At 45.1% G+C, this 24966-nt stretch overlaps 1 protein-coding gene across 1 annotated transcript in view; it reads left to right on the top strand.

Moving 5' to 3' along the window:
- Nucleotides 1-521: 521 nt before the first annotated feature.
- NID2 (nidogen 2) overlaps nt 522-24966 on the top strand; it is a 67524-nt gene continuing 43079 nt past the window's right edge. The window contains exons 1-4 of the mRNA XM_078448250.2: nt 522-1286; nt 1942-2250; nt 13078-13310; nt 18741-19495. Coding sequence (XP_078304376.2) covers nt 861-1286; nt 1942-2250; nt 13078-13310; nt 18741-19495 — 1723 coding nt within the window. The 5' untranslated portion in view covers nt 522-860. The remainder of the gene's footprint in view (nt 1287-1941; nt 2251-13077; nt 13311-18740; nt 19496-24966) is intronic.

Raw genomic sequence — 24966 nt, 5'->3', positions numbered from 1 at the left:
TAATAAAAGTGGTAATAAAATCTCGCTGGCTCCTGATTCGTCACAGAGGGGATATTTGTGGTGGATGGGGTTCCCCCACACCTAGCAGCTGGTTTCGAGGCTGTGCGGTTTCCAGTCCCAGGGACCGGCTCAAGTTACCACCTCCCTGCTCACGGGGTGAGAGACCCAGCGTACCCCCACCCTGGCGCCTCGCCCATTTCCGCTAGGTGCCCAAAGAGGATGCTTCATTCCATGCCCCAAATGGAGCCGATCACACACAGTAGTGTTTCATGGCCTTCCCAGGTGCCGTTTTCCCCGGGGAAGGTAAACAGCGCGCTCTCTCTCCCACTCTCTTTTTAAACGGCGCCTCTTGACCCTGACGAGTGGGTATTTCGGCCGGGCAGCCCAGTCTTCCCCGTCGGTGGCCTTTGGACGGGGGGTCGGAATTTAGGAATTACACCGCCCCCCGCCCCCGTTCATCTCCATACAAAGGCACGCTTCTCCGCAGGGCATCTCCGGGTGGAGCCACAGAGCTGTGGCTGCGACTATGCCTCGAGAACGAGGGGCGCCCGGGACCCCACCACCACCCCGTCGCCCGCCAGCCTGCAGCTGCACACGCCACCGCGGGGTTCCCCCTTGGCGCTGAAGTCCTCTCCTGCGGCGCCGCTGCCCTCGGACTTGGAGGGCCATTTGGTCTTGGGGGAGGGGCTCGTAGGCCCCGCGGAGCAGCCCCTGCAGGAGGGCGGGAGCGAGCCCGGCCGCTCTCGGGTTGCGGAGGCGGAGCGGAGCAGCACTCCCGGCAGCCCTGGCCGGAGGCTTCTACCTCGCCAGCCCCGCTGCTCCCGCGACCGCTGCCTTAGAAAACTTTTAACGAGAACCAGATGTGGCAGCCGCTGTCGAACTTTCCCCGAGCCGGCGATTGGTCCCCGGCCGAGGGCCGCAGCCAGTCTGCGCGCTGCGAGGGCCCGGAGTCCCCGCCCGCCCGGGCGCCCGCGGGGATCCAGGTTGGAGGCTGGCGCGGCGCAACTAGCGGGCTGGCGGGCCGGGCCGGGACGGGCTCTGCGGCGGGGCAGCCCAGGAGCCGAGCCAGCATGCGGGGGGACCGGGCGTTGCCGCCGCCGCCGCTGCTGCCGCTGCTGTTATTGCTGCTGCTGTCCCGGGCCGCGGCGCTGCACCCGGACGAGCTCTTCCCCTACGGGCAGTCTTGGGGGGACCAGCTCCTGCAGGAGGGCGACGACGAAAGCTCAGCCGCGGTGAAGCTGGCGAGTCCCTTGCGCTTCTACGAAGCTCAGTTCAGCTACCTCTACGTAAGTTCAGCCCCCGCTTGGTGTGGGAACCGGCAGATGTCTCGCAGCTTCTTCCCAGGGGTCCGTGTGGTGTGGCTCTCACCGAACCCCTGCCTTCCGAGGGGGAGGAAATAGTCCGCACGCCCTGCTGTCCCCGAGCGCCCCTGGGGTGGGAGCTGGCTTTGCAGCGATGCTGCTGTCTGACTTGCTTTTCTCTACCTCGAGAGGAAGAGCGAGAATTCAGATCCACAAATTCGCAGCCACAGAAGCGTCCCAGGCGGAAAAGGAGGTGGGGATGCTGGGGCGGCCAGTGGGGTTTCCAGTAAGGACCTCGAGAAGGCTGTGCGCGGGTGCAGAGCTGGTGTGTTCCCTCCTCGGACCCAGAGGTTTCCTCCAGCGTGGTGCGGAAAGTGAGAAGATACTTTAGGGCTCCTGGACCTATCGCACCCCTCCGTGGGGGTAGAGGGGGTTGGTGGGACAGCGGCTAAAGTTGCGCTGGTCGCCCTAAATCAGGAATCGGGCTCCCAGCCGGTGGGGAAGGGGGAGCTTCAAGCCCGGGCCGGTTCCCTTCCCTCCATGTGGAGCAGGGTGAGCGCACACATTTGGACCTTTGGTGGCTGCCCGTGGGCCTCCTGCCGCGTACGCGACCGTCACCTTTGTCCCCCTCCTCTCACAGGTGGGCACCAACGGTATCATCTCCACTCAGGACTTCCCTAGGGAAACCCAGTACGTGGACGATGATTTCCCCACAGACTTCCCGGCCATTGCTCCCTTCCTGGCAGACATCGACACGAGCCAGGGCAGGGGCCAGGTCCTGTACCGTGAGGACACGTCCCGGGCTGTGCTGGACCTGGCTGCCCGCTACGTGCGCTCAGGCTTCCCGCGCACCGCCGCGCACTTCACCCCCACCCACGCCTTCTTGGTCACCTGGAAGCAGGTGGGCGCCTACGAGGAGACCACACGCCGGGCGCCGCCCTCGGAAGAGGTAACTGACCAGGAGTGCTGCGCCGCTGGGCCAATGGAGGGATGGGTTTGAACTCTGGGCTGGAACTCAGGGACTGGCTTGGAGTTTCTTCTGAGTCTGCTCTCATGCTGAACCTGCCGTATCTTGTGGTGGCACTTGGGCTGAAGTGACTGGGAAGTGGAGAAGGCTTCTTTAGGCATCCTCTGAGGATCTGAGAGGTGGCTACAGAATTCTAGCAAAGGGATCGGAGGGCCCCAGGGCAGATGCGGAAGGCCCTCCGAACACAAGGCGGTTCACTGTTTGGTTGTTTATTTTTAGAATCACCTCTAAGTATACAATAATTATTTCTAATTATATGTTCATTGAAGGAAAAACATCAGCAAATACAGGCAATTTAAAGAACAACCTCTCATTTTACTAGCACTCAAAGATAATCACTGTTAAACATTTTCATTTATATCTTCCGGAGTTTTTTTTCCCCTATTAATATCTGTATTTATCTGTGACTGTCTATTAACAATAATGGGTTCACACTGCACACAGTTTTGTAAACTATTTTTTCCACTACATAGTGTATTGTCAATATATTTCATTGTCACAAAATACATTTCTCTGACATCACTTATAATATCTGTATAATATTCCACACAATGAATTGACCACTGTGTTCAGTGGTCATTAAGATTATTTCCAGTTTTTCATCATTATGAATAATTTGGTGAAGCGCTTTTTTTTTTTTTTTTTTTTTTTTTTTTTTAGCTAAATTTTTTGCACATATCCTTACTGGATAGTCTAGGAAGTGGAATTGACGGGCAAGAAAGAATACACTTTTTCTATTTTCTGTTTATTTATTTATTTGTTTATTTATTTATTTATTTATTTTAAAGTTTATTTATTTTTGAAACAGAGAGAGAGTGGGGGGGGGGGGCAGAAAGAGAGGGAGAAAGAGAGAATCCCAGGCAATCTCCATGCTGCCAGCACAGAGCCCAACGGTGGGGCTTGAAACCACGAATCGTAAGATCCTGACCTGAGCCGAAATCAAGAGTTGGGCCTTTAACCGACAGAACCACAAGCGCCCCTATTTTTTTTTTTATTTTTTAAGAAAGCTTATTTACTTTGAGAGAGAGTGTGTATGAGTGTGTGTGTGTGTGTGTGTGCGCGCGTGTGTGCACGCACACACGCACAAGTTAGGTAGGGACAGAGAGCATGAGAGAGAGAATCCTAAGCAGGCTCTGTGCTGTCAGCACAGAGTCCCTCACAGGGCTCCATCCCAGGAACCGTGAGATCATGACCTGAGTGAAATTAAGAGTCCAATGCTCAACCGACTGAGCTACCCAGGCGCCCTGGGAATACACTTTCCATAAGGTTCTTGATAGCTTTTGCCAAATTGCCCTGCAGATATTAGTTTACGTGCCCCCTAGTTTACAGGGGACTGCCCTCCATTTGTTTTATAGTGTCTACCTGAGCAACTAAAACAACCCAAGCGCTCAGTCTTTAGGCTTGGCAGCAAGATCTAAAAACTCCAAATGGACCTCAGGTGGGATCAGGGTAGCTTGGCAAGTGGTGAACTGCCTCATTCTTAGAATAGGTAAGGGCTCCCGTGAAATTAGACCTGAATCTAAAATGGCGTACTCGGGGCACCTGGGTGGCTCAGTCGGTTAAGCGGCCGACTTCGGCTCAGGTCATGATCTCATGGTCCATGAGTTCGAGCCCCGCGTCGGGCTCTGTGCTGACAGCTCAGAGCCTGGAGCCTGTTTCAGATTCTGTGTCTCCCTCTCTCTGACCCTCCCCCGTTCATGCTCTGTCTCTCTCTGTCTCAAAAATAAATAAATGTTAAAAAAAAAAATTTTTTTTTAAATGGCGTACTCGAAGGGCTGAAACTCTTATAATTTATTTCTATTTTAACTCATTATATTTCTTAGCTGTAGAATGATGGCACATATCCTCCCTGAAAGATCAAGATCAAGTAGCTTGTCCACACTCCCTGAGTAGTTCAAGATGGTGGCCATTCTTGTTTTGTGTTCTGTAAGAGAAATATGCCCAGAAGGCTATTCTGAAAAGATCTAGAAAAAAGTGTTTGAATTTGTGGTGGGTTTTTTTTGACATTTAATTTTTGTCAGGCAACATTTAGTTTTGTTCATTGAGTAATTTTTTTTTTTTTTTTTTACAGATGTGGGTTTGACATTTCAATTATTCAATTCAACAGAATACATTCAATTCAAACATATATATTGAGCACTTTCTTAGTGCAGGGCATTGGGCTAGGTGGGGGGTTGGAGAAAGATGAATAAGGTAAGGCTCGCCATCATTATGTTGCACTCATTCATTCACTCATCCATTCGTTTTTGTATATCAGTTCAAAACACTTACCTGCAATTAAATATACCACACCTATAATAAAAAACGTAGAAAATAAGAAAACAAATATTATTTACAATTTCAGTAACCAGAGGTTGTGTTTTCTTCCAGTCTCTTTTTGTAAACATATGTCTTACATGTGGCAGATATGTATGTGTGTGTATAAGTAATTTATATTTAAATGTAGTTAAGATTTATTCATCCAACAAATTGTTTTTTGTACACTAACTATATTTCAGAACTGGTATAGACACAATGAAAGGAAATACTCTTTACTCCCAAAGACCTCATAGTTTTAGTGAGGACATTGATTATGTGTAATATAATATGATAAGTGTAATAGCATCTTCACTTAAGAAGACTAACGCTGACCCTTCCTGATTAGGGGACTCAATCTGGGAAGGTTTTTGTTTTTGTTTTTTAATTTTTTTAACATGTTTTTTATTTATTTTTGAGAGAGAGAGAGAGAGAGAGAGAGAGAATATGAGCTGGAAAGGGGCAGAGAGAGAGGGAGACACAGAATCTGAAGCAGCCTCCAGGCTCTGAGCTGTCAGCATAGAGCCCACAGGGCTGGAACTCGTGATCCACGAGATCATGACCTGAGCCGAAGTCGGACGCTTAACCGACTGAGCCATCCAGGTGCCCCTCAATCTGGGAAGGTTTTAATGAGGAAGTAGTTTTGAATCTGAGTTGAGCTTAGTGGAACAGTCTCAGAAGAAATAGCATGTGACATCACCCATGTGCTGTAAAGTGTAATGTGTTTTGGGCATTGCATGTGGTGCATTATTACTGAAGAAGAACGGTTGTTGGGCATGAGGACGAAAAGGCCATGGGGTGGGGACAGATCATGTTCTGCTGGGAGTTTGAACTTGGTTCTTTGGCAGTGGGAAGGGTTTTGAAGGATTTTAAGCAGGGGATTGATTTTTTTTTTTTTTTTTCTAAAGTTCTTTTTGTCTGTATTGAGAGGGTAAGGGCTCAAAGGAAAGATTACTAAAACAATTACTATATATGTTGTTTATTCAAGCTATCTACTTAATTCTTAAAACAATTATTTTATCATACTGTCTTCCCACAACAGTCCTACAAGATAAGAATTATGTTTGCATTTCACAGATAATGGCAAATAGAAGATAATACAGTTGTCCAGAATTCTCCTCGTTAGGCAAAGGCAGGCTTAGAGGACACATTTCTTGATTCTTAGTTTTTTTAATTGCCTTTATTTTAAAGTAATCTCTACACCCAGTGAGGGTTTGAACTCACAACCCTGAGATCAAGAGTCGAATGCTCTACTGACTGAGCCAGCCAAGTGCCCCAGTTGTTTTGTTTTGTTTTGTTTGTTTTGTTTTGTTTTACTGCTTTTAACCCAAATTTTTCATGCAAGACCCATTTCCTTAGCTCGAGTGATGTTGGTGGACACAATAATAATTGTGCTTTTTCCACAGACTTCCAATAAATAAAGCTTGGTGTGATCTTAGTACCAAAAGAATGCTTAGAATCATATTTCATTCAAAGGAAGAATGAACTTGAAATGAAATTGGCTGCCAAGGATGCTATTGATGCCTTATTACTTCTAAATTAGTATTCCAATGCGCTAAAGAGAATTCAGCTGCATCTGTCTTACTTTTCAGTAGAATAAAGACAGATGATGTTGAATTGAGTGAGGCTGAATCAGGGAGATGAACAGTTACACAGAAGTGCTGGGGCGGTGAAATCACAGTAGAGTTTTACAATTCCATTTTTATCAGAGCTCATTTGAAACCAAAAATTACAATACAGACAAGGTGAATTTGTTCATTATTTTTTCAGTTTCATCTGTAGCATAGGAATACTGCTCTCTCACCCAACTTTCAGGTGGTTGTCAAGCCAATGACAATATAAAAACATCTTGAAAGAAGATGTGGATTATGAAAGGTTATCCAGTGACTTTGGAAGTAATGATTCAGCCTCATTCTTAGTTTTCTCACCTGTAAAATGTGGGAACAATGCCTACCTTACAGGATTGTTGTGAGAATTAGCTAACGTGGCATTTTTTAAACATATTTTTTAAATTGTATTTATTTATTTTAACAAAGAGAGAGAGAGAAGCAGAGAGAGAGGGAGAAACAGAAAATACCAAGGAGGCTCCATGATCAGTGCAGAGCCCGACACCATGACCGTGAGATCATGACCTGATCCGAAATCAAGAATTGGTCGCTTAACTGACTGAGCCACCCAGGCGCCCCTAACTAATGTGGCATTTTTAGGTAGGGTGACATTTTTAAGTAGTCCTTATATCCCTTTAGACCTAGTGGGTATGGTTGCTCAGCCAATCTGTGTTCCTTTGTGTGGGCTTGATAGGACCAGATTCTAGTTTTTTTAATTTTTCTATCTTGTAAGGACACTGTGATGGAAGCCCTTTGCATAAGGATTCTTTAAATACTAGGTTTTCTGAATTGCAACTTTTGTCTGGTCTCTTTTGGGTGGGAAGTACAAGAGGATTTGTAGATTCCATCTCTCTTTTACTTTTCTAGTTAAAATCATTCCTCAGACATCGCCATATGCTCATTTGGATTTGGGATTTGTTTCATTTCGAAAGGAGATAAGGGTTCTTCTGTTTGGAGAGAGGATGTTTTTTTCAGTTACCCACATTGAAGGTTCTTCTGAATACTTTAAAGAGCCCTGTGATTTGAGCTCTTATTTTAATAGTTCTTTGGAGATAGATTTTGGCAAGCAGTAATCTGCCTTGCCTGAAGCACTGTGTGAGTTCTGTGTGGCTTTCTTGAACCCTGACGTGCTAACCTGATGTCACGGAGTTGCCGGAAACTTGAAGATATCAAAGGAATGGCATCTTTACCATGTAAAACAATTTCAGTTGTTGCTCTTTCTTTCCATGGGAATTCATGGTGGGTATGACAGGACATGGTACCTGATGTTGCAGGAATGGCCAGGGGTGATTGCAACTAAAAAAAAAAAAAAAAAAAAAAATGAGTAGTGTTTATCAGTTCAGGTAATCTGAGATTCCTTGAACTGTCTTAGGTACCTCACAGGGCAAAGCAGTCATGGTATTGGCCTTCAAAGAACTTGTTGATGGAGGTAAAGAGGACTAGTGTTTACTTTAGCTATGGTTTTGGGGGGAGGGAGGTATTGTTTTGTTGTTGTTTGAGTGATGGGAGTTATGGAGAACTGGGTCACACAGATCTGTGTGACATGGGGGGATATTCTGTTGGAATTTAAGTTGGGCTGGAAAGACGGAAAGAATGGACCTTGAGAATAAGGTAGCAGGAGAAGTTGTTCCAAATGAGGCTTTTCCTGAGCCCGGAGAAATGGATGAAGGGATTGCACAAGATGGGCGGAAGGTTGCACTTCAGAGGCCTTACCGTGGGGACAAGGTGTGTTGACTTGTGTCACAGGATGATTGTCGTTGATGGAAGGGGTGGGTCCAGAGAGAAAATGGGAGGTAAAAGCAGGACTTTGTTGTAGGTCACTGACTTCTGGAGCTGAAGTCCAGAAGAGGAGAAGTCTGAGGTTCTATCTGAAAGAGTTTAACCTGACTCTAAGATATAGTTGTGAAGATGTACTCAACAGAGACATATATGGAAATTGCTTAATGAAATGCTGAAGTTTTGCTAAAGGCTAAGAGTCAGGAATGATGTCACGTTAGAGACTAGAGAATTTATCTCTGTAGGATTTAGGGCATAAAAATGAAGGGAAGTCTTGTGTGTGACGGCAATGTATGGGTACTGGGAGATGGAGAAATCTGTTAAAGAGTGGAGATTAGTGCTTGCACCAAACACTGGAGGCCAGAAGTCAGTGATGCCACCGCTGTAGAGAACATGTGACCCTAAGGAAGACAGACAGGAAAGAGAACTTTGTGACACTTGTAGGGAGTTATCCTACTTCTTAATTTTCATTTTTTTTTAAAGTTTTTTGGTAAGTATGTATGTTTGTATGTATGTATGTATTTATTTACTTTAAATGTTTGTTTATTTTTGAGAGAGAGACAGAGCATGACAGAGAGAGAGGGAGACACAGAATCCGAAACAGGCTCCAGGCTCTGAGCTGTCAGCACAGAGTCGGATGCAGGACTTGAACTCACAAACCATGAGATCATGACCTGAGCCGAAGTTGGACACTTAACCAACTGATCCACCCAGACACCCCGAGTTTTTATTTATTTATTTTTGAGAGAGAGACAGAGAGAAGAGGGAGCAGGGGAGAGTCAGAAAGAGAGAAAAACAGAGAGAGAATCCTAAGCAGGCTCCGCACTGTTAGCACAGAGCTCGATGCAGGGCTCAAACCCATGAACCACAAGATCATGACCTGAGCACAAACCAAGAGTCAGACGCTTAACCCTGACTGAGCCACCCAGGTGCCCCTTTCATTGTAATTTTTGTAATTCACTATAGGCAAACTTGTTTGGGACAAGGCCGGCTGGCGCTGTTCTGATTTTTTGCCAGATGACCGAAATCAATTGCATGAATTGTAAACTCAGAAGTTTGTAGAAGGGCATGTTTTATATCTGCCAGCATGGCTCTGCTGAGCGTCAACACTGATTGGTGATGTCCCATACCTGCAGGGGAGAGTCAGACCCTGCCTGGTTTCTACTGATGACTCTGGCTTGTCTCTCTTTCTGATAACAAGATGGGAGAAACCTTGAAACAAGGCAGCCACTGGCCCTGATCCTTCCTGTGCTGCCCCTCTTCCCACAGAGGTCACTCTCTCCTCCCTGGGATCCTAAGGAAGTTGGGAACCAGTGACCCTTTTGTGGGGTTTGGCGGCCCATCTGAGGGTTTGTCTTCAGAGACAGAGCATGTGGGGTTTTTGCAAAGGCGCTAGTCTCCAGAAATGTGAAGACCCTTCCGGTCTGGAAGCCAGTTGAGGGGTACTTTGGGAGGAGGACCCCTTCAGGACTTCATGCAGTGTGGTCTTTAGCAATTAGATGTAGAATTTTGTGGGGCCGAAACAGAGAACTTCAAAAGAGATCATTTGGTGTGTGGGTGGTTTTTGAACAGCCAACCTCTTTTGGCCTGTACTTTGGGATCATAAATTCTATCTAAAACCCTCCTATTGGCCTGTTTCAGTGGAGACAAGTGGATTAAATAAAGGCTTATCACCTGTCTAGTAAGCACTTGGCTCAGGGATGGCATATAAAAGGCACTGAATAAATTTTCATTGGAATGAATTTATTGACTGATTGACTGAAAGAATGAATAAAATAAAGTGATAAATTCCCAGGCCCTGCAGTAAAAGCCAGACACTCCCCTTCACAGCTCTGTTTACTTTCTCCCTCCCTTCTTCCCCCATTCCCTTCAGTTCCCTCGCAGTCTCTAGGACCCCCCTCCTCCTTATCTTACAAAATTTCTCTAAACTCAGAACCAGGATGCTTCCTTCCTCACATTTGCCATAGGTAATCAATGCCAGGAGCTTTGAAAGCTTAGATAATTACAACAGGTCCTTTCTCCTTCCTCGAGTACTTTTCTTTCCCTAGCCGAACTTTGTTGATTCTGACAAATGGGGTACTCTGAAGTTACGGAATCAACATTAATTGATGATGTAGTATGTATTATGTAGAGATATGATGCAGAGTAGGCTTTGTTGACATTCAGCAGAAGTTATGGTTTCCTAGCTTTGAGACGTTCTAGAAAGCGTCCTCTGCCTTTTGTTTTCGGAACAGTCGAGTTTGCTAATGAAACAATCCACAACTACAAAAATAACAAGTACACTAGTGGCTCCTCCCCCCACCACCCCCCCAACCCCCGCTCCACCTCTGCCATCTTTAAGTGTGTGTGCTTAAAGAAAGCAAGAAAGCAAGCAGGGGTGCCTCGCTGGCTCGGTTGGTAGAGAATGTGACTCTCCATCTCAGGGCCCCATTTGGGCGTAGAGATTACTTAAAAATAAAATCTTTAAAGGGGTGCCTGGGGGGCACCTGGGTGGCTCAGTCAGTTGAGTGTCTGACCTCAGCTGAGGTCATGATCTCGCGGTCTGTGAGTTCGAGCCCCGCGTCAGGCTTTGTGCTGACAGCTCGGAACCTGGAGCCTGCTTCAGATTCTGTGCCTCCCTCTCTCTCTGCCCCAACCCACTCGCATTCTGTCTCTGTCTCTCTCAAAAATAAATAAACATTAAAAATAAATAAATAAATAAATAAATAAATAAATAAATAAAGGCGTGCCTGGGTGGCTCAGTAGGTTAAGCGTCCAGCGCTGATTTCGGTTCAGGTCATGATCTAGCAGTTCACGAGTTCAAGCCCTGCATCAGGCTCTGCGCTGACAGTGTGGAGCCTGCTTGGGATTCTCTCTCTCTGCCCCTACCCCACTCACACTCTCTCTCTCTCTCAAAATAAATAAATAAACTTAAAAAGAAAATAAAATCTTTTAAAAAAAGGAAGCAAAGCAAGGTAAGTTTTTCCGTTAGAGAACAAAAAGAAAGGTTGTGTGCCTTCTTTTTTTCTTTAAAAGCGTTTTAACACCTGAATTGCTTTGTCCTATAAGCAAAACCTCAAAACTGTACTTTGAAATTAAGCTTGTGAAAGGCAGAGTAAACACTAGAAGAGTCTGAGCACCATATGGTGAAGGGCCATGGACAGAACGAAATGCAGGACACTTTCCTCTTGTTTCCTCTTTTATTTAGTAAGATGTGATGTTCTTCTCTCTGCCTGCTTTTATCTGTCTAGCAAAATGGAGAAATAATACTCCTTACCAGTAAATAAGAGTCACATTATTTAGGAAGTAGTGTTATTTATAAATACTTCCCAGTCCCCTACCAAATTGTAAAAGGAGGGGGATTTAGTGAGAGAAGCCTTCTTAGAGTCCTAAATATAATGTCGTTTTAAGATAAGGAAGTACCATTAACAGACCATTTGGGGTTGGGTGGAGATAGCCTTATGTAGGTAAAGGCAAAAGTGTCTGGCTGAAAATACAAGAGTGAAATGACCTTTAAGGAGTGATTCTATAAGGACGTGGGTGTTGGGTTTGTGGCTAATTCAGTCTCTCACTCTGGTCTGCTTTGGCTCCTCCTGTGTTTATTAGCATTCACAGGCTGCCTCTGTGACGCCTCCCCAGCCCAACCCTAAGGTCTCACACACCCTCCTCTGGCCTCTACTATCTTCTCCGCCAACTCTCCTGAATTCCAGTCATGGCCGTTCCTTCTCCGAAATAGTGAGAATGTCCTGGGCAGAAAGTCTCCCTTCCTTTGTTTCTTCAGCACCAAGCATAATGTCTAGTGCTTTGTAGGCACATAGTAGGCACTTGGCTGAATTAATGTGAGAGTGGATTAATAATGGAGTTTACAAACACATAAACAGCTAACTAAGCAAGATGAGGTGAATGCTAACGAGAAATACCCACAAAGGTGTTGTGGATGGTCGGAGAACAGAAATAAATCTACAGGGAATCACAAAATGCCTCAGAAGGATAGTGTTGGAATGTTAGGAAGGTTTTCAGGCACAGGGAAACATGAGCAAAAATACAGAAGCAGTAAAATACATGACACAGATGGGGAATGTTACGTAGTCCGATGAAGATGCAGTGGATCTAAACCTGGGGAAAGAGTTTAGGGCACTTACAAACCGCCCTGAATGGCACGCTAAGGAGTAGTTAGGGTGGCCTAGTGGCACAGGGCATAGACTCTGGAGCCGGCTGGCCTGCCATCACGTACTAGCTACCAGCCCTTAGGCAGATCTCTTAGCCCTCAAGTCTTGTTTCCTGATCTGTGAAGTGAGGGTAGGCTAACTCGCGTGCTGGTGTGAAAAGGCGGCAGAAAGAGGAAAGACAGCAAGGGTGTGAGAACAGTAAGGAGGCCTTTAGATCATCCACTGGCTAACACCATGCCTGCCCATCACGGGTATTCAGTAACAGATGAATGAATGAATGAATGAATGAATGAATGATCCACATGAGTTCCTGGGACAGTGAACTAGGCCAGTGGCTGTGGGAATATACAGGTTAATTTTGGTCCTTGCTCTTAGCTCTTAAAGAGGTTTGGATGAGAACAATATGAAACCTTAAAAACGTTATTTTTGTGGGGCGCCTGGGTGGCTCAGTCGGTTAAGCGTCCGACTTCGGCTCAGGTCACGATCTCGTGGTATGTGAGTTCGAGCCCCGCGTCGGGCTCTGTGCTGACTGCTCAGAGCCTGGAGCCTGTTTCAGATTCTGTGTCTCCCTCTCTCTCTGACCCTCCCCCGTTCGTGCTCTGTCTCTCTCTGTCTCAAAAATAAATAAACATTAAAAAAAAAAAATTTAGAAAAAAAAAACGTTATTTTTGTAACCTGTGTTTCTTACCTATGCACATCTCAAGTGTTAATCTAAATGATAAAAAAAGAATTATAATGGTATAGCTTACAAAATTGTAACTTGGAGAGGAAATTGAGAAGAATATAAGGTACAAAAGCAATTTGGAGGAATTCTAAGAAGGGGGCAAACCCTTTGTATTTTATGATGCTTTGTCTGCATTCTGTTTTGTTTTTCTTTTCTGTTTCTTTTATTAAAAATATTTCCTATTTTTTGTTTTTCATAGCGGAACACTTTCCAGGCAGTTTTGGCGTCTGATGAGTCTGATACCTACGCCCTCTTTCTTTACCCTGCCAATGGCCTTCAGTTCTTTGGAACCCGCCCCAAAGAGTCTTATAACGTCCAGCTCGAGCTTCCTGCCCGGGTGGGCTTCTGCCGAGGGGAGGTCGATGACCTGAAGAGAGAGGGTCCCTACTTCAGCTTGACAAGCACTGAACAGTCTGTGAAGAATCTCTACCAGTAAGTAACTCAGGGCATAAGCCCTTCCCTGTCTGATGTTGAGGACCCTTTGGAGCTACCCAAACTCAAGCGGCCATAAGACCATTAAATAATATCTTGGGGGCTTCTACTGGAGGCATCAGGTCAAAACCAGGAACTAGATTAGACCCTAGGGGGAACAAAGTCACCAAAATATAAAAGGCCCTTTGTTTTTCCTGCCCTATTGGGTATAGATACCGGAAACAGAACAGTGTTTATGTGTTTGCACAGCCACTGAGGCTTGCTATGGAAAACATTGCTCTTGGAGCCACATAAAAATGTCCAGTAATATAACTGCCCAGACTGAGATTTTTCCAAGTTAATCATTTCACCAGAGGAGATGTTGTGATTTAGTCTTTTAGGCAGATACACGTTAAAAGTTAAATCAAGTATAGTGTAATTTGGGGAAAAGGGAAAACCAAACACATTGGTAGCATTTTCGAGGTCTCAGGGTTTCTGTATGGCTTCATTAACTGAAACCATACTGGTTGGTTTTCCATGAGGTCGCCAGAACTGAGCACATTCCTCAGTGCCATCAGAGGCTTCCTCTGCCAGTGCAATAATATGCCCTTGTGCTATGTGTCCGTCTGCATCAACACCCTATCTGGGTCGGCACCATTTCATAACTTACTAATTTCAGGGCTTGTAAAAACTATCTTTGCTTTTATTCCTTTCCCTAATACTGGGCTAGAATCCAGGCGGACTACACTGTTTACTTAGCCTTCCTTAACTGTGTCTCCCTTCCATTATGTTATTCCTGGGCACTGCAGTACCTCACACTTTTACATGCCATCCGCTCTGCTCAGCTATCAGAGAGCAGGCCCTACAACCAGATCTGGTTACTTAGTACTGACATGTTTTGAGGGCTTAGTAGTTGCCAAACATCGTGTAAAACACTTTCCAGAAGTTGTCTTGGTTAAAACTCACAGGAATCCTGGGAGGTAAGTTCTACTATCTTCTCAATTTGATAAATGAGCTTAGGGAAGTTAAATTACGACCTCAAAGTAATTAAGTGGCAAGGCCAAAACTCAAGCACAAGTCTGGAGTCCCCAACTCCTTCTTTTGTGCTGCTGAATCCCGCTCTGCTTTCCCAGTCTTCTGACCAACCTTGGGCATCTTTAGGTCTCCATCCAGGCTGCCTTTTAGTTCAGACGTGAGAAAATTTAGCTGCTTGCTTTCTCTCCTCTGGTTTCACCTTCCTTTTCGTCTCTGGAGGCCACAGATTCTCTACTCCTCAGACGTTATTAAGAGTTCACACTGGGCAAAGCACTTGAAATGCAAAGATGTTTGAGACAGCGGCCCTGCACACTGTCTAGCAACCTATACTCTGGTAGACAGACAAATAAATGGGTAGAATTTCAGAGCACTGGAATGAGTGTTGACTCTACTCCTGGTACAGGAGGCGGTGGGGGCCAAAAAGTCTGTAGGAAAAAGCAGTTGCGCTCCCCACCACGGTGATAAAAACCCTTGGAACTAACACACATGCTTACACATGTGCACACACACATGCACACACACGTGCACACAAAGACTTGCACGTGCATACACACACACACGCAGCACTCCCATTTACCTCCCTCCGTGCCTCATTTGTGTCTTTGATGCTTCTTCTGAGTTCCTTGCTGAGAACAGAAGATAGGGGACTGACAGATTTTTCTGAAGTATAGCTCATACTTAATATAAAATATAAAGTACAAACACACAGAATAATGTGAAATAAAAGCACAAATTACCCATTATCACTGCTTCAAGCAATAACCAGTATTAGCAGTCATTCTAACTTAAGAATTATGCAAAAACTTTCTAAAACCAAAATGGTTCTTTTGCTATACATGTAGCATTTTCCCATTTATCAATGTCTTATAGGTATCATTCACTAAGATAATCTGTTCGTTTTATCGTTTTAAGGCTATCGAACATTGCATCATTTTTATACCACACTATTAAGATAAAAACTTACTGATGAATTTGTTTTTTATCTTTCCTTTTAGAAATATCATTGTAGTACACAGCATAACACACATTGCTCAGATTCTTATTTCTGGTAAAGATAACTTCTTAAGAGTGGAATTGCTGAGAAAGGATAGATACAGTTTTAACACTTTGATTTACATCAACAAACTGCCGTTCAGAAATGTGCAGTTTCTATGCTCACCAATAGTATAGAACTGTGATCAACAGCTTCTTGTTAATATTTGTGAATCTGGTAGGTATCAATTGCTATCCTCACTCTAATTTCTTTGATTAGATCCTTACTCTCGTTTCTTTGATTACACCTTTTCATAGGTGTAATAGCCATTTATCCATCTTTGTGACTTCTCTGCCCATGCCCTTTGCTATTTTCTACTGGGGTGTGCATGGAGAGCTCTTATAAATAAAAATTACAGCAAGAGTATTAATTCTCTCATATGCTGTGAATATTTTTGCCCAGTTCATCTTTAAAGTTACTCCACATCAAGAAGCTGTAGGTTTAGTGTCATCAAAGATAGTACTCTTTTCCTTTGTTATTCTTAGAAAGGCTTTCCCTACCTCCCCATTGTGGAAATGGTCCTCAGTTTAACCTTCTATTTTACTTTTCCGAATTTAAATTTTCAAAAATGCACAGAAAAGTGGGGAAAATAGCTGAATGAATACCCAGAAGCTCATCAGTTAGATTTAGAAGCTGTTGACATTTTGCCATATTATTCATCATTTTTAAAACACTTAAGTATTTTAAGGTAAATCACAAACATCATGCTAATGCTAAATACTAAATACTTCAGTATGCATCTCTAAATAATAAAATTATCTTTCTAGTCAGTGGAATCTTTGTCTTCCTCAAACTTGTCTTATAATTGTGAACTTAAAGGTAATGGATTATCTAATCCATAGTGTATTTGGCATAACTCCTCTTCTGCAAATTTAAATGCGAATGCACACATTTGTGTTTTTTGAAGTTATACTTTTCTGTCTCCTGAAAGACAGTAATTACTAAGTACTAATCGTGTGCAGGGCCTCATGCTAGGCATTTTATGTGGTGTTCTTACTTAATCCTCCTAACAGCCCAGGGAGGAAGGCACTGTCATCCCACTTTGTGGCCTTGTTTTCCTTTGTAGAAAATAAATTTTCTCTATCTCTGAGCTTTCCGAATGACCTCGGATTTTAGGATAAACTCAAACTGGTTACTTTCCCATCACGCACAACAACAAAAACCAGGATAGTGATTTATATTTCATTAGAGAGTTGTTTTATTTAGCTGTTTTCTGCCATAATTTGTATTTTCCTAGTCTTTGAAACTTTTATAGTTTTTCTAACTTCAAGAAGAAATTTCATAGCTGCAACACCTCTGATGCGATAATAAACTAACTATCCTCAGATCCTCAGGATTCTCTCTTCTTACTTAAGTGTTCCTTATTTGCTTGCCGGAAAAATACCAACATGGAATCTTAGAACGTACCAAGCATATATAGCATACTGCACAAGAGATCACAGTTTTGTTTTCTCTGCTCCTCTTTCCCTAAAGTAACTATAAGAGCAGCAGCAGAAACAATAACCACAACACACACACACACACACACACACACACACACACACACACACACACACGATAGAGAGTGGGAGAGGGGAAGGTGGACAGGAGGAGAGGAAGAAAAGGGCAAGGGATGGGCAGACAAGGAGGGAAGGAGACATTCTTAGAATTGTACTAAAGTTATTATTGCTATGGAAATCCATGTGAACATGATGAGTTCCTACCCAAATGAGCAATGATTCTTATAATGATTCGATAAATTTGTTATTCTCTAAATTAAGCCTTATGACTCACTGACCCCCATAATTTTTTTTGATTAGAGGGGGGACTTTGAGCTTGGTATTTTGCACGTACACCAGAGGAGTACAGAAACTGGTGCATTCAAACTAGCCAGACCCTTGTTTGTTCAAGTTTTTGTTGTTGTTGTTTGTTTTTGTTTTTATTTTTTTTAGAAGTCTTTTATGTAGTTCTCTTTAGAATGTATCATTGACTAAAATAATGGATCCTTGGGGCATTGAGAAAACTGAGTGGGGTCCATGTTCTTTTCTAATAAAGAAAACACGTGAGCTCTCTGGTTCCAGATGTTTTTGAACACCTCTCACCTATAACCCATGGAATTTTGATTAAACTATTTTCTTTTTTTTCTTTTTTAAGGTTATTTATTTATTTTGAGAGAGAGAGAGAGTGCACGTGCACATGCGGGGGTGGGGGGACAGGAAGAGAGGGAGAGAGAGAGAATCCTAAGCAGGCTCTGCCCGGTCAGTGCTAAGCCTGATATGGGACTTGATCCCACTAACCGTGAGATCATGACCTGAGCTGAAATCAAGAGTTGCACGCTTAACGGACAGAGCCACTCAGGTGCCCCAAAACTACTTTCTGATATTCCTCTTAACTTTGTTCTGCGTTTGCTCAACATTTTTTACACTTGGGCATGTATATTTCTTTGAGTGTTTTTACATTGACTCACAATTCTATGTGAGTTAGTTTATATTGATTAATCCATGTGATTAAACAGTGAAATGTCTGTAACAGTCTGAAGACCAGTGATCATTCAGATGCCGACTGACTCTAGTATATTGGTTTTCTGACATAAGGTAGATATTTAGAGCATGGGCTTTGGTGTTAGTGGTGAATTCGTGTCCAAGCTTTGCCAGTTACTAGTTGTATGACCTTAAGAAGATTGGTTAGCCTCTCTAAACTATTTTCACCTCTGTAAAATTGGGCATAATGACTGCCCCTACCTTGTAGATTGTACTGAAGAACATTAAGCACTTGGTATATGACTAAATCTCAAAAGTACGTAGTTGTCACTGTTTTAAGTGTTTAACAAAGTTGTATAAGCATACATTTTTCCGAGTGTGTTAAAAGTAGAGGACGTATAGAATATTCCTGCATTCTCTATTTGTTTTCAAATAGCCAGATTTTAGATAAAACATGTGGATTTTAGAGATTTTTTTTTTCTTTTTTAAAACGTTTATTTATTTTTGAGGGAGAGCGGAGGAGGGGCAGGGAGAGAAGGAGAGAGAGAATCTCAAGCAGGTTCTGTACTGTCAGCGCAGAGCCTGATGCGGGGCTCAAACTCACAAACCGAGAGATCATGCCCTGAGCTGACAGCAAGAGTCAGAGGCCAAATTGACTGAGCCACCCGGGTGCCCCTTAAAGCAGATTTCTAATTTGATGGTCCAGCATTCTGAAAGCTAATGTTGAGTAAGAGGTAGTTTACATCAAAATTCCAGTATAATCCTTTTAGTTAGCACATAAGCCTGGTTTTATTTGGTTTTATACACTGATGAAAACTCTGAATCTGATCTTAACAGTGTTTCAGTTTTAAAATAAATTGCTCACCTTTGTTGGATGGTGGGCGAATGGACACTTTGGTCATGCACTGTTTCCTTTTTATTTAGACAAAGCAACCTGGGGGCTCCTGGAGTGTGGGCTTTTCATATCGGCAGCACCCCCCGACTGGACAATATCAGGCCAGCAGCACTTGGAGGGGACCTTTCCAAAGGCCACTCTGCAGCTCCCCCCGAGCGTTCCTTCGGCCTCCCTGAGGTCCTGGAAAGTGACTACACTGAGGACAATTTGGATTATTATGATGAGAATGAGAATGAGGGGGGAGTCAAATATGCTCCGAGTGAACCAGAGGAAGCACTGAATGGCCACAGCAGTGTTGATGTTTCCTTCCAATCGAAAGCTGAGTCAAGACCCATGGGGGGTGGAATGTCTCCACCGAATTCTGATCTGGCCTCCCCTTTGCCGCATCTGACCTCTAGTAACTGGCCATTCTACCCTGAAACGGAATCTGCCACCTTGAACCCTCAACCCAAAGAGGGGAGACATCCGTGGGGGATGGACACCCCAGATTTAAACGTTCGCGTTGAGTCTTCTGAACAGCCAGGGACCAGAGGCCCAGCTCCATCAGAAATAGAAGGAGAGTCACTGGATCCTTCCCAGGGGACCCTGCCTCCGTATCCTGAAAACAAAAGCATCAACCCCTACACATTTGGAGGGGCACCACCATCAGAAGAGGATGTTCCTCCAGCCCTCCCTGAAGGAAAGGTCGTTCTTCTAAACTATCCCTTGCCAGCTCACAGTATACCACTGGGTCGAGGGAGCCAAGTGTTAGGGGTGGAAGACGTCATCACTTCCAACACTGAGGGTAAGTGCGTGAGAAAACTGGGCGCTGAGATTTCATTTTTAAAATGCTGGTTTTGCGCAGAGTTATGATTTTTCCCTCCAGGGAGTTGGTGAAACGTTCAGCAAAATGAAGATTGGAACTGACTTTTAAACCTACGTTTCAGGAGACGGAGTATCTTTCCTCTGCCAAGTAAATCTTGGCAGGCAAAGTCTGTTGGAATCTCTTGACCATTAATAATGTTTTTTGTTTTTTTTTTTTTTAAATGGGCCTCACGAAGTAAGTGGGGGAAGAACTAGGTTGTTCGTGCCGGCTGTGCTGTCATAGTGTAATGAAGTGTTTCAGTTTGAAAGTTCAGCAAAGGTGAGGCGCCTGGGTGGCTCAGTCAGTCGGTTGACCATCCGACTTCAGCTCAGGTCATGATCTCACAGTTTGTGAGTTTGGGCCCCACTTCAGGCTCGTCGCTGACAGCTCGGAGCCTGGAGCCTGCTTCGGATTCTGTGTCTCCCTCGCTCTCTGCCCCTCCCCCGCTTACCATCTGTCTGTGTGTGTCTCTCTCGCTTTTTGTCTCTCTCAAAAATAAACAAATATTAAAAAAAAAAAAGTTCAGCAAAGGTAAAGTGTTCTGAGGCTTCATATACATTATAGTGACGGAGGGGTGAAGGCTTTAGTTTCAAGTGGCTGGTTGTGCTGGCTCAGACGCACATTCCAGATTCTTGCTCTGTTATGGGATAATGCTTGTGCTCCCCTTAGTTAGAGATGCATTGGTGGTGTGTGGGAGGGGAGACCCCTGGGGAAAGAAAGTTGCTAACCACCTGTGCCCTGTCATTTCTGGTTCATGGCTGTGCGGCTACGGTATTCACCTCCCTGCAGTCTTGTCCTCATTTTATGACTCACTGACCAGTGTGAGGGGGCCAGGAAAGAAATGCCAAGAGGAGGCCGTGGTTAATTAATACAGACATGGAGCCATGTTGCCTTCTCTTCCAAATAGAGTCTTGTCACATCAGCTCTTTCTTCCCAGTCAGGGACGTAAACACATGAGTGAGTGGGAAACCGAGCACAAATTCATTCCAGTTCCAGGGACTGCTCATCTGACCTCTAATAGGAGGCGAGAGGCCCGAGGTGAAAGCACTCTTCAGGACCTCTGCCCTGCCCCCTGCCCCACCTTTGCTGTTTCCCATTCCTTTTGTAGTAAAAATGTGTTGACCTAGCAGAGGGCCTTCTGGGTTCTTCTGCTGTGGTAGCGATCTCGAAGGACATGCTCAAAGAAGCGCTTATTTTAGGAGGAAAGAAGCTATTTTGTGACAAAAGTGGTATTGTGTAATGATTAGAGGGAGAACACTGGTGTCAGACTTAGGTTTGAATCCTAGCTGCCTTGCTTGCTTGCACGCTCACTTGCTGGGTGACCTGAGGCAGCTCATGAAACCCTCAAGCCTCTGATTTCTCCTCAGTTTGCTGAGGGGACTATATGAGATAACAAAGTTCTCAGTGTCTGCACTACCTGATCCTTAATAAATGGTGGCTGCTTTTACTAATGATGGAAGATTTAAGGCAGTAGGAATGAGGTGGGCGGGGGTTGGCTAGAGGTTAGACAAGGGGCTTGTTAATGCCTTAATTTGTGCCTAAGGGCCACTTTTCTGTCAAATGGAAGATGTGAATTTTATTGGAAGCCTTTTCAGTGAAAATTCCATACATCTAAGGAATATTTAAAGCCACGTATCAAAGATTTTTAGGAAAGGGAATTTGGAGGTAAAGACGCAGTCCTAAAATGGTCTTGTCCCTTGTGATTTCCTGCCCTGGGAAGAGGTTGGAATATTAAGAAACCCATCTGTGGAAGTGATTGATTGAAGGGTTAGGAAGAAAGGGGCTGCCTAGCCTGCTTTGAGCTGTGAGAGGTTGAGCTTGCTGGAGCGAGGGGAGGAGGCTTAAGGAATATAGAGAACAGAGGCAGCAGCCATAACCCTTCTGGGGCACGAACTATGGTATTTAGCAGCTGCTGGAGGGCGTCTACTCCTGACGTCTTAGAAATGGCAAAATGCATATGAAAAAGCTGATTAGTACACGGAGACATTTAGGAAAAAAAAAAATATCTAACTAGAAATTTTTGAACTGTGAGGAGAAAAAAAATCGGCAACCTCAGAGAGCACAGATAAAACTTGAGAGCAGAGAGGGAAAATCAGTTCTGATTTTCAGGCTTTGGGAAGACTGTGTGGATTATAGAACCGTGCACTTAGTGGATACTTTTTTTTTTTTCAAATGGAAACATTGGCACCCCAGAGGTCCATCAAGCAGAAATGGACTTCCTCTGGGATAGCTGGTGGAGGGGGGTAAGCAATGACTCACACGGAAATTTGCCTGCAAGTGCCCAGCGGTGAGCCACCTGCCTGGCCGTTTCTACTGACGGAGTGGGGGAGCATGGATCTGGGTGTTGGGTGACCCGAGCTTGAGTCCCAACTCTACTGTGTGGTTTGGGCTGAGACATACACTCTGGCCCTCGTTTTCCTCAGCTATTAAATGGAGAAAATGTAAACCTTGTGAAGTGGCTGTGAGCATTGGAATTGAGTGTGGCAAGCACCATGCCCAGTGCATTTTTAATTTCCCCTTTAAAACTTACAGGTCATCTTGCCGAACCAAAATACTAAGATTTAAAGAACCCCCAAATATCTCTTCCTCTCTTTTCAAATTTTTTTTTCCCTTAGAGACTCTTTTTATAGACTTTTCTTCTTGTTGAGAAATCTAGATTCTTTTCAGAACCTGTGTACCACACTCACGAATGTCCCAATCACGCTCTGTTTTTTTTTTTTTTCATTTGTTTATTTTGAGAGAGGGAGAGGGAGGGGCCCAAAAAGGAGGGAGAGGATCCCAAGCAGGCTCTGCACTATTAGCGCAGAGCCTGACACGGGGCTCCAACTCACGAGCCGTGAGATCGTGACCTGAGGTGCCATCAAGTTGGACGCTTAACCGACAGAGTCACCCAGGCGCACCCCCCCCCCCACCCCCCTGCCCCAGTCACACTCCAGTTCTGGCCTCAAATGCATTGTTTGCTTTGTTCTATTTTCAGAGACCACAGAGCCAGCACTATAATGGAAATGCAAGCATCTTCTATCTAAGGTGCCTTGTTTGTGCAGGGAGCTCCAGGAGCTGGTCAACAGAGCAGAGAGTTACCCGAGTGCCTGCCTCACGCCCTGCTCTGACCGAGGCACTAGTGGACTTTTTGGCTGGCATTTGTCACATACCCCCTGGGACTCTAGGTGGGAACTTGCTTTAGTTTGTGCTGTCACGATCAGTCTTCAAAATTGCCCTGTGAAGTGGAGATACTGTCATTCTTCCCATGTTACGGAGGAAGAAGCTGAAGCCTGGAAATACTGAGTGATTTGTCTGAATAAGAGAGAAGGGAGCCACGGAAGGATTGGCACATGCTGTAAGGTGACACAGCGGAGGGCAGACCCACACGTCCCTGCAGTCTGGGAAGTCTTTGTGAAGGAAGAGGGCCTTGAGCCAGACTATGGCATCAGAGTCTGAGCTTAGAGAGGGAAACTGGGGAAGTGGTCTGGACAGAGGACTGACGTGTGAAAATGGAGAGCGAGAGAGTGGATGGGGTGGAGGAGAGAGGTAAGGACTACGGCTGACCAGGACCAGGACCAGGACCAGGACTGACTGTGAGGTGGGTAGTGGGCATGACGACTTACAGAGCTCTTAGGTGTTCCTGTACCTGCTGGGGTGGTGCTGTGAGCACCTTCATCTAACCTCAGTCTGCATGATGAAACCTCAGCCATCCGTACTCCACCGTGGGATCCTGGTGTCCCCACTTACATGACAGTCGAGCCGGGAAAGCCCAGGGTACCACAGGGATTTCCCTGTGGCTTCTAGTCCAACCCTCCTTTTGGCTTTGGGAAAGGCTGCAGGAATGTGTTACTCACGCAGCTTCCACCCTGGGATGAATCAGAGCAGGCTCTGCCTCCCCCTCCAGCATCTCTCCCAGGGACACGTCCAGGTTGCTGAGGGTCTGTGAGCACGAAGGCTTCCCATACCTGTGGAGACCCCTGCATGGGAGAGCCTGCTGGTGACATGACAGTGGATGTAAACCACTGCCCATACCGACCCCCACGCCTCGACTCCTAATAACTATGTGCCCAATGGCATCACATACACACACACACACACACACACACGCACACACACCCCAGAAGAAAACAAACTGAAAACTGGAGGGAAAAGTATACCACTGTTTTGTTTTGTTTTAATGTTTATTTTTGAGAGAGAGGCAGAGCACAAGCGAGAGAGGGGCAGAGAGAGAGGGAGACACAGAACCTGAAGCAGACTCCAGGCCTAACTCATGAGCTGCAAGATCATGACCTGAGCCCAGCCGGACGCCCAACTGACTGAGCCACCTAGGTGCCCCTATACCACTGTTTTTCATTACAGAGTTGGATGTGGTTTTTCTTACTAGTCAATCATTCTACAAGGCAGGGAAACTTAGGAAGATCTTTCCTGCAGTGAAAATGTGGGTCCTTTTCTTGAGCAGTAAAAGCTGTTGAAAGTAAAAAAAAAAAAAAAAAACAACAAACAAAAACAAAGTCACTCCAGGTGCCAGGGGCAGCTTCCTGCCGGAAGTCCTCCTTCCCCTCTGTGTCCTACCTGCCTGGAGCCAGCCGCCTGCCACCTTTCACGTGGCTGGGCCAGAGCCCTTAGGGAAGGAGGGCAGGACCAAGGCTGAAGACCAGCGCTTACGTGCTGCCGGCAGAATGAAGACTGAAGGACAGATCAAATCTAGAGCAGAGAAGGTTTCCTTTTTTTTTTTTTTTAAATTTAGGCTTCACGCCCAGCAGGGAGCCTAGTGCGGGGCCTAGCACAAGGCTTGAACTCATGACCTTGAGATCAAGACCTGAGCTGAAATCAAGAGTCAGATGCTTAACCAACAGAGCCAACAAGGCACCCTTATTTTCAATTTTCTTTTTTTTTTTTAGAGAAGTTTTCCATTTTTGTGAAGAACTCCCGATGAAGACGAATCTCAGGAACTTTGGCAGGTGCCTTTCCTTCTCTTATGTATCCCCACCCCACTTTTCTTTCCATGAAGGATCTGAGAAGAGTGAAAAAGCCTTAAAGGGGAAAAACAAATGAGATTTGAAAGCCCTCATGTTAACAAAGCCTTTGTAAACTGAGCACATTCAAACCTGGCTGGCCTCTGCCCTCCTGCTGTGCCGGGCACAAGCCAGCCGACTTGTCTCTAACGTTTTTGACTCTCTGTGACAGGTGCGCCCAGGCAGAGAGTGGGTCCCAGGAGGGGACCAGCCCACAGGCTGGAAGACAGCCTGTGGGTAAATACAGGAGAGAAGCAGCCATGGAAGATGATTTCTCCAAGTGTGGTCTCTAGTCACCTAGTGTCTGATTCATCTGGGGCCCTTGCTTAAAATGCCAATTTCCACACCCTTCCTCCACCTTCTGAGCCAGAATCTGCATTTTTAAACTAGGTCCCCTGGTGATTCCAAAGTAAT

This window comes from Panthera onca, chromosome B3 (assembly GCF_046562875.1).
Source record: "Panthera onca isolate mPanOnc1 chromosome B3, mPanOnc1 haplotype 2, whole genome shotgun sequence".
In the NCBI taxonomy this organism is placed as follows: Eukaryota; Metazoa; Chordata; class Mammalia; order Carnivora; family Felidae; genus Panthera; species Panthera onca.
Note: the sequence above shows the minus strand (reverse complement) of the source record. Positions and strands in the feature narration are given on the sequence as shown.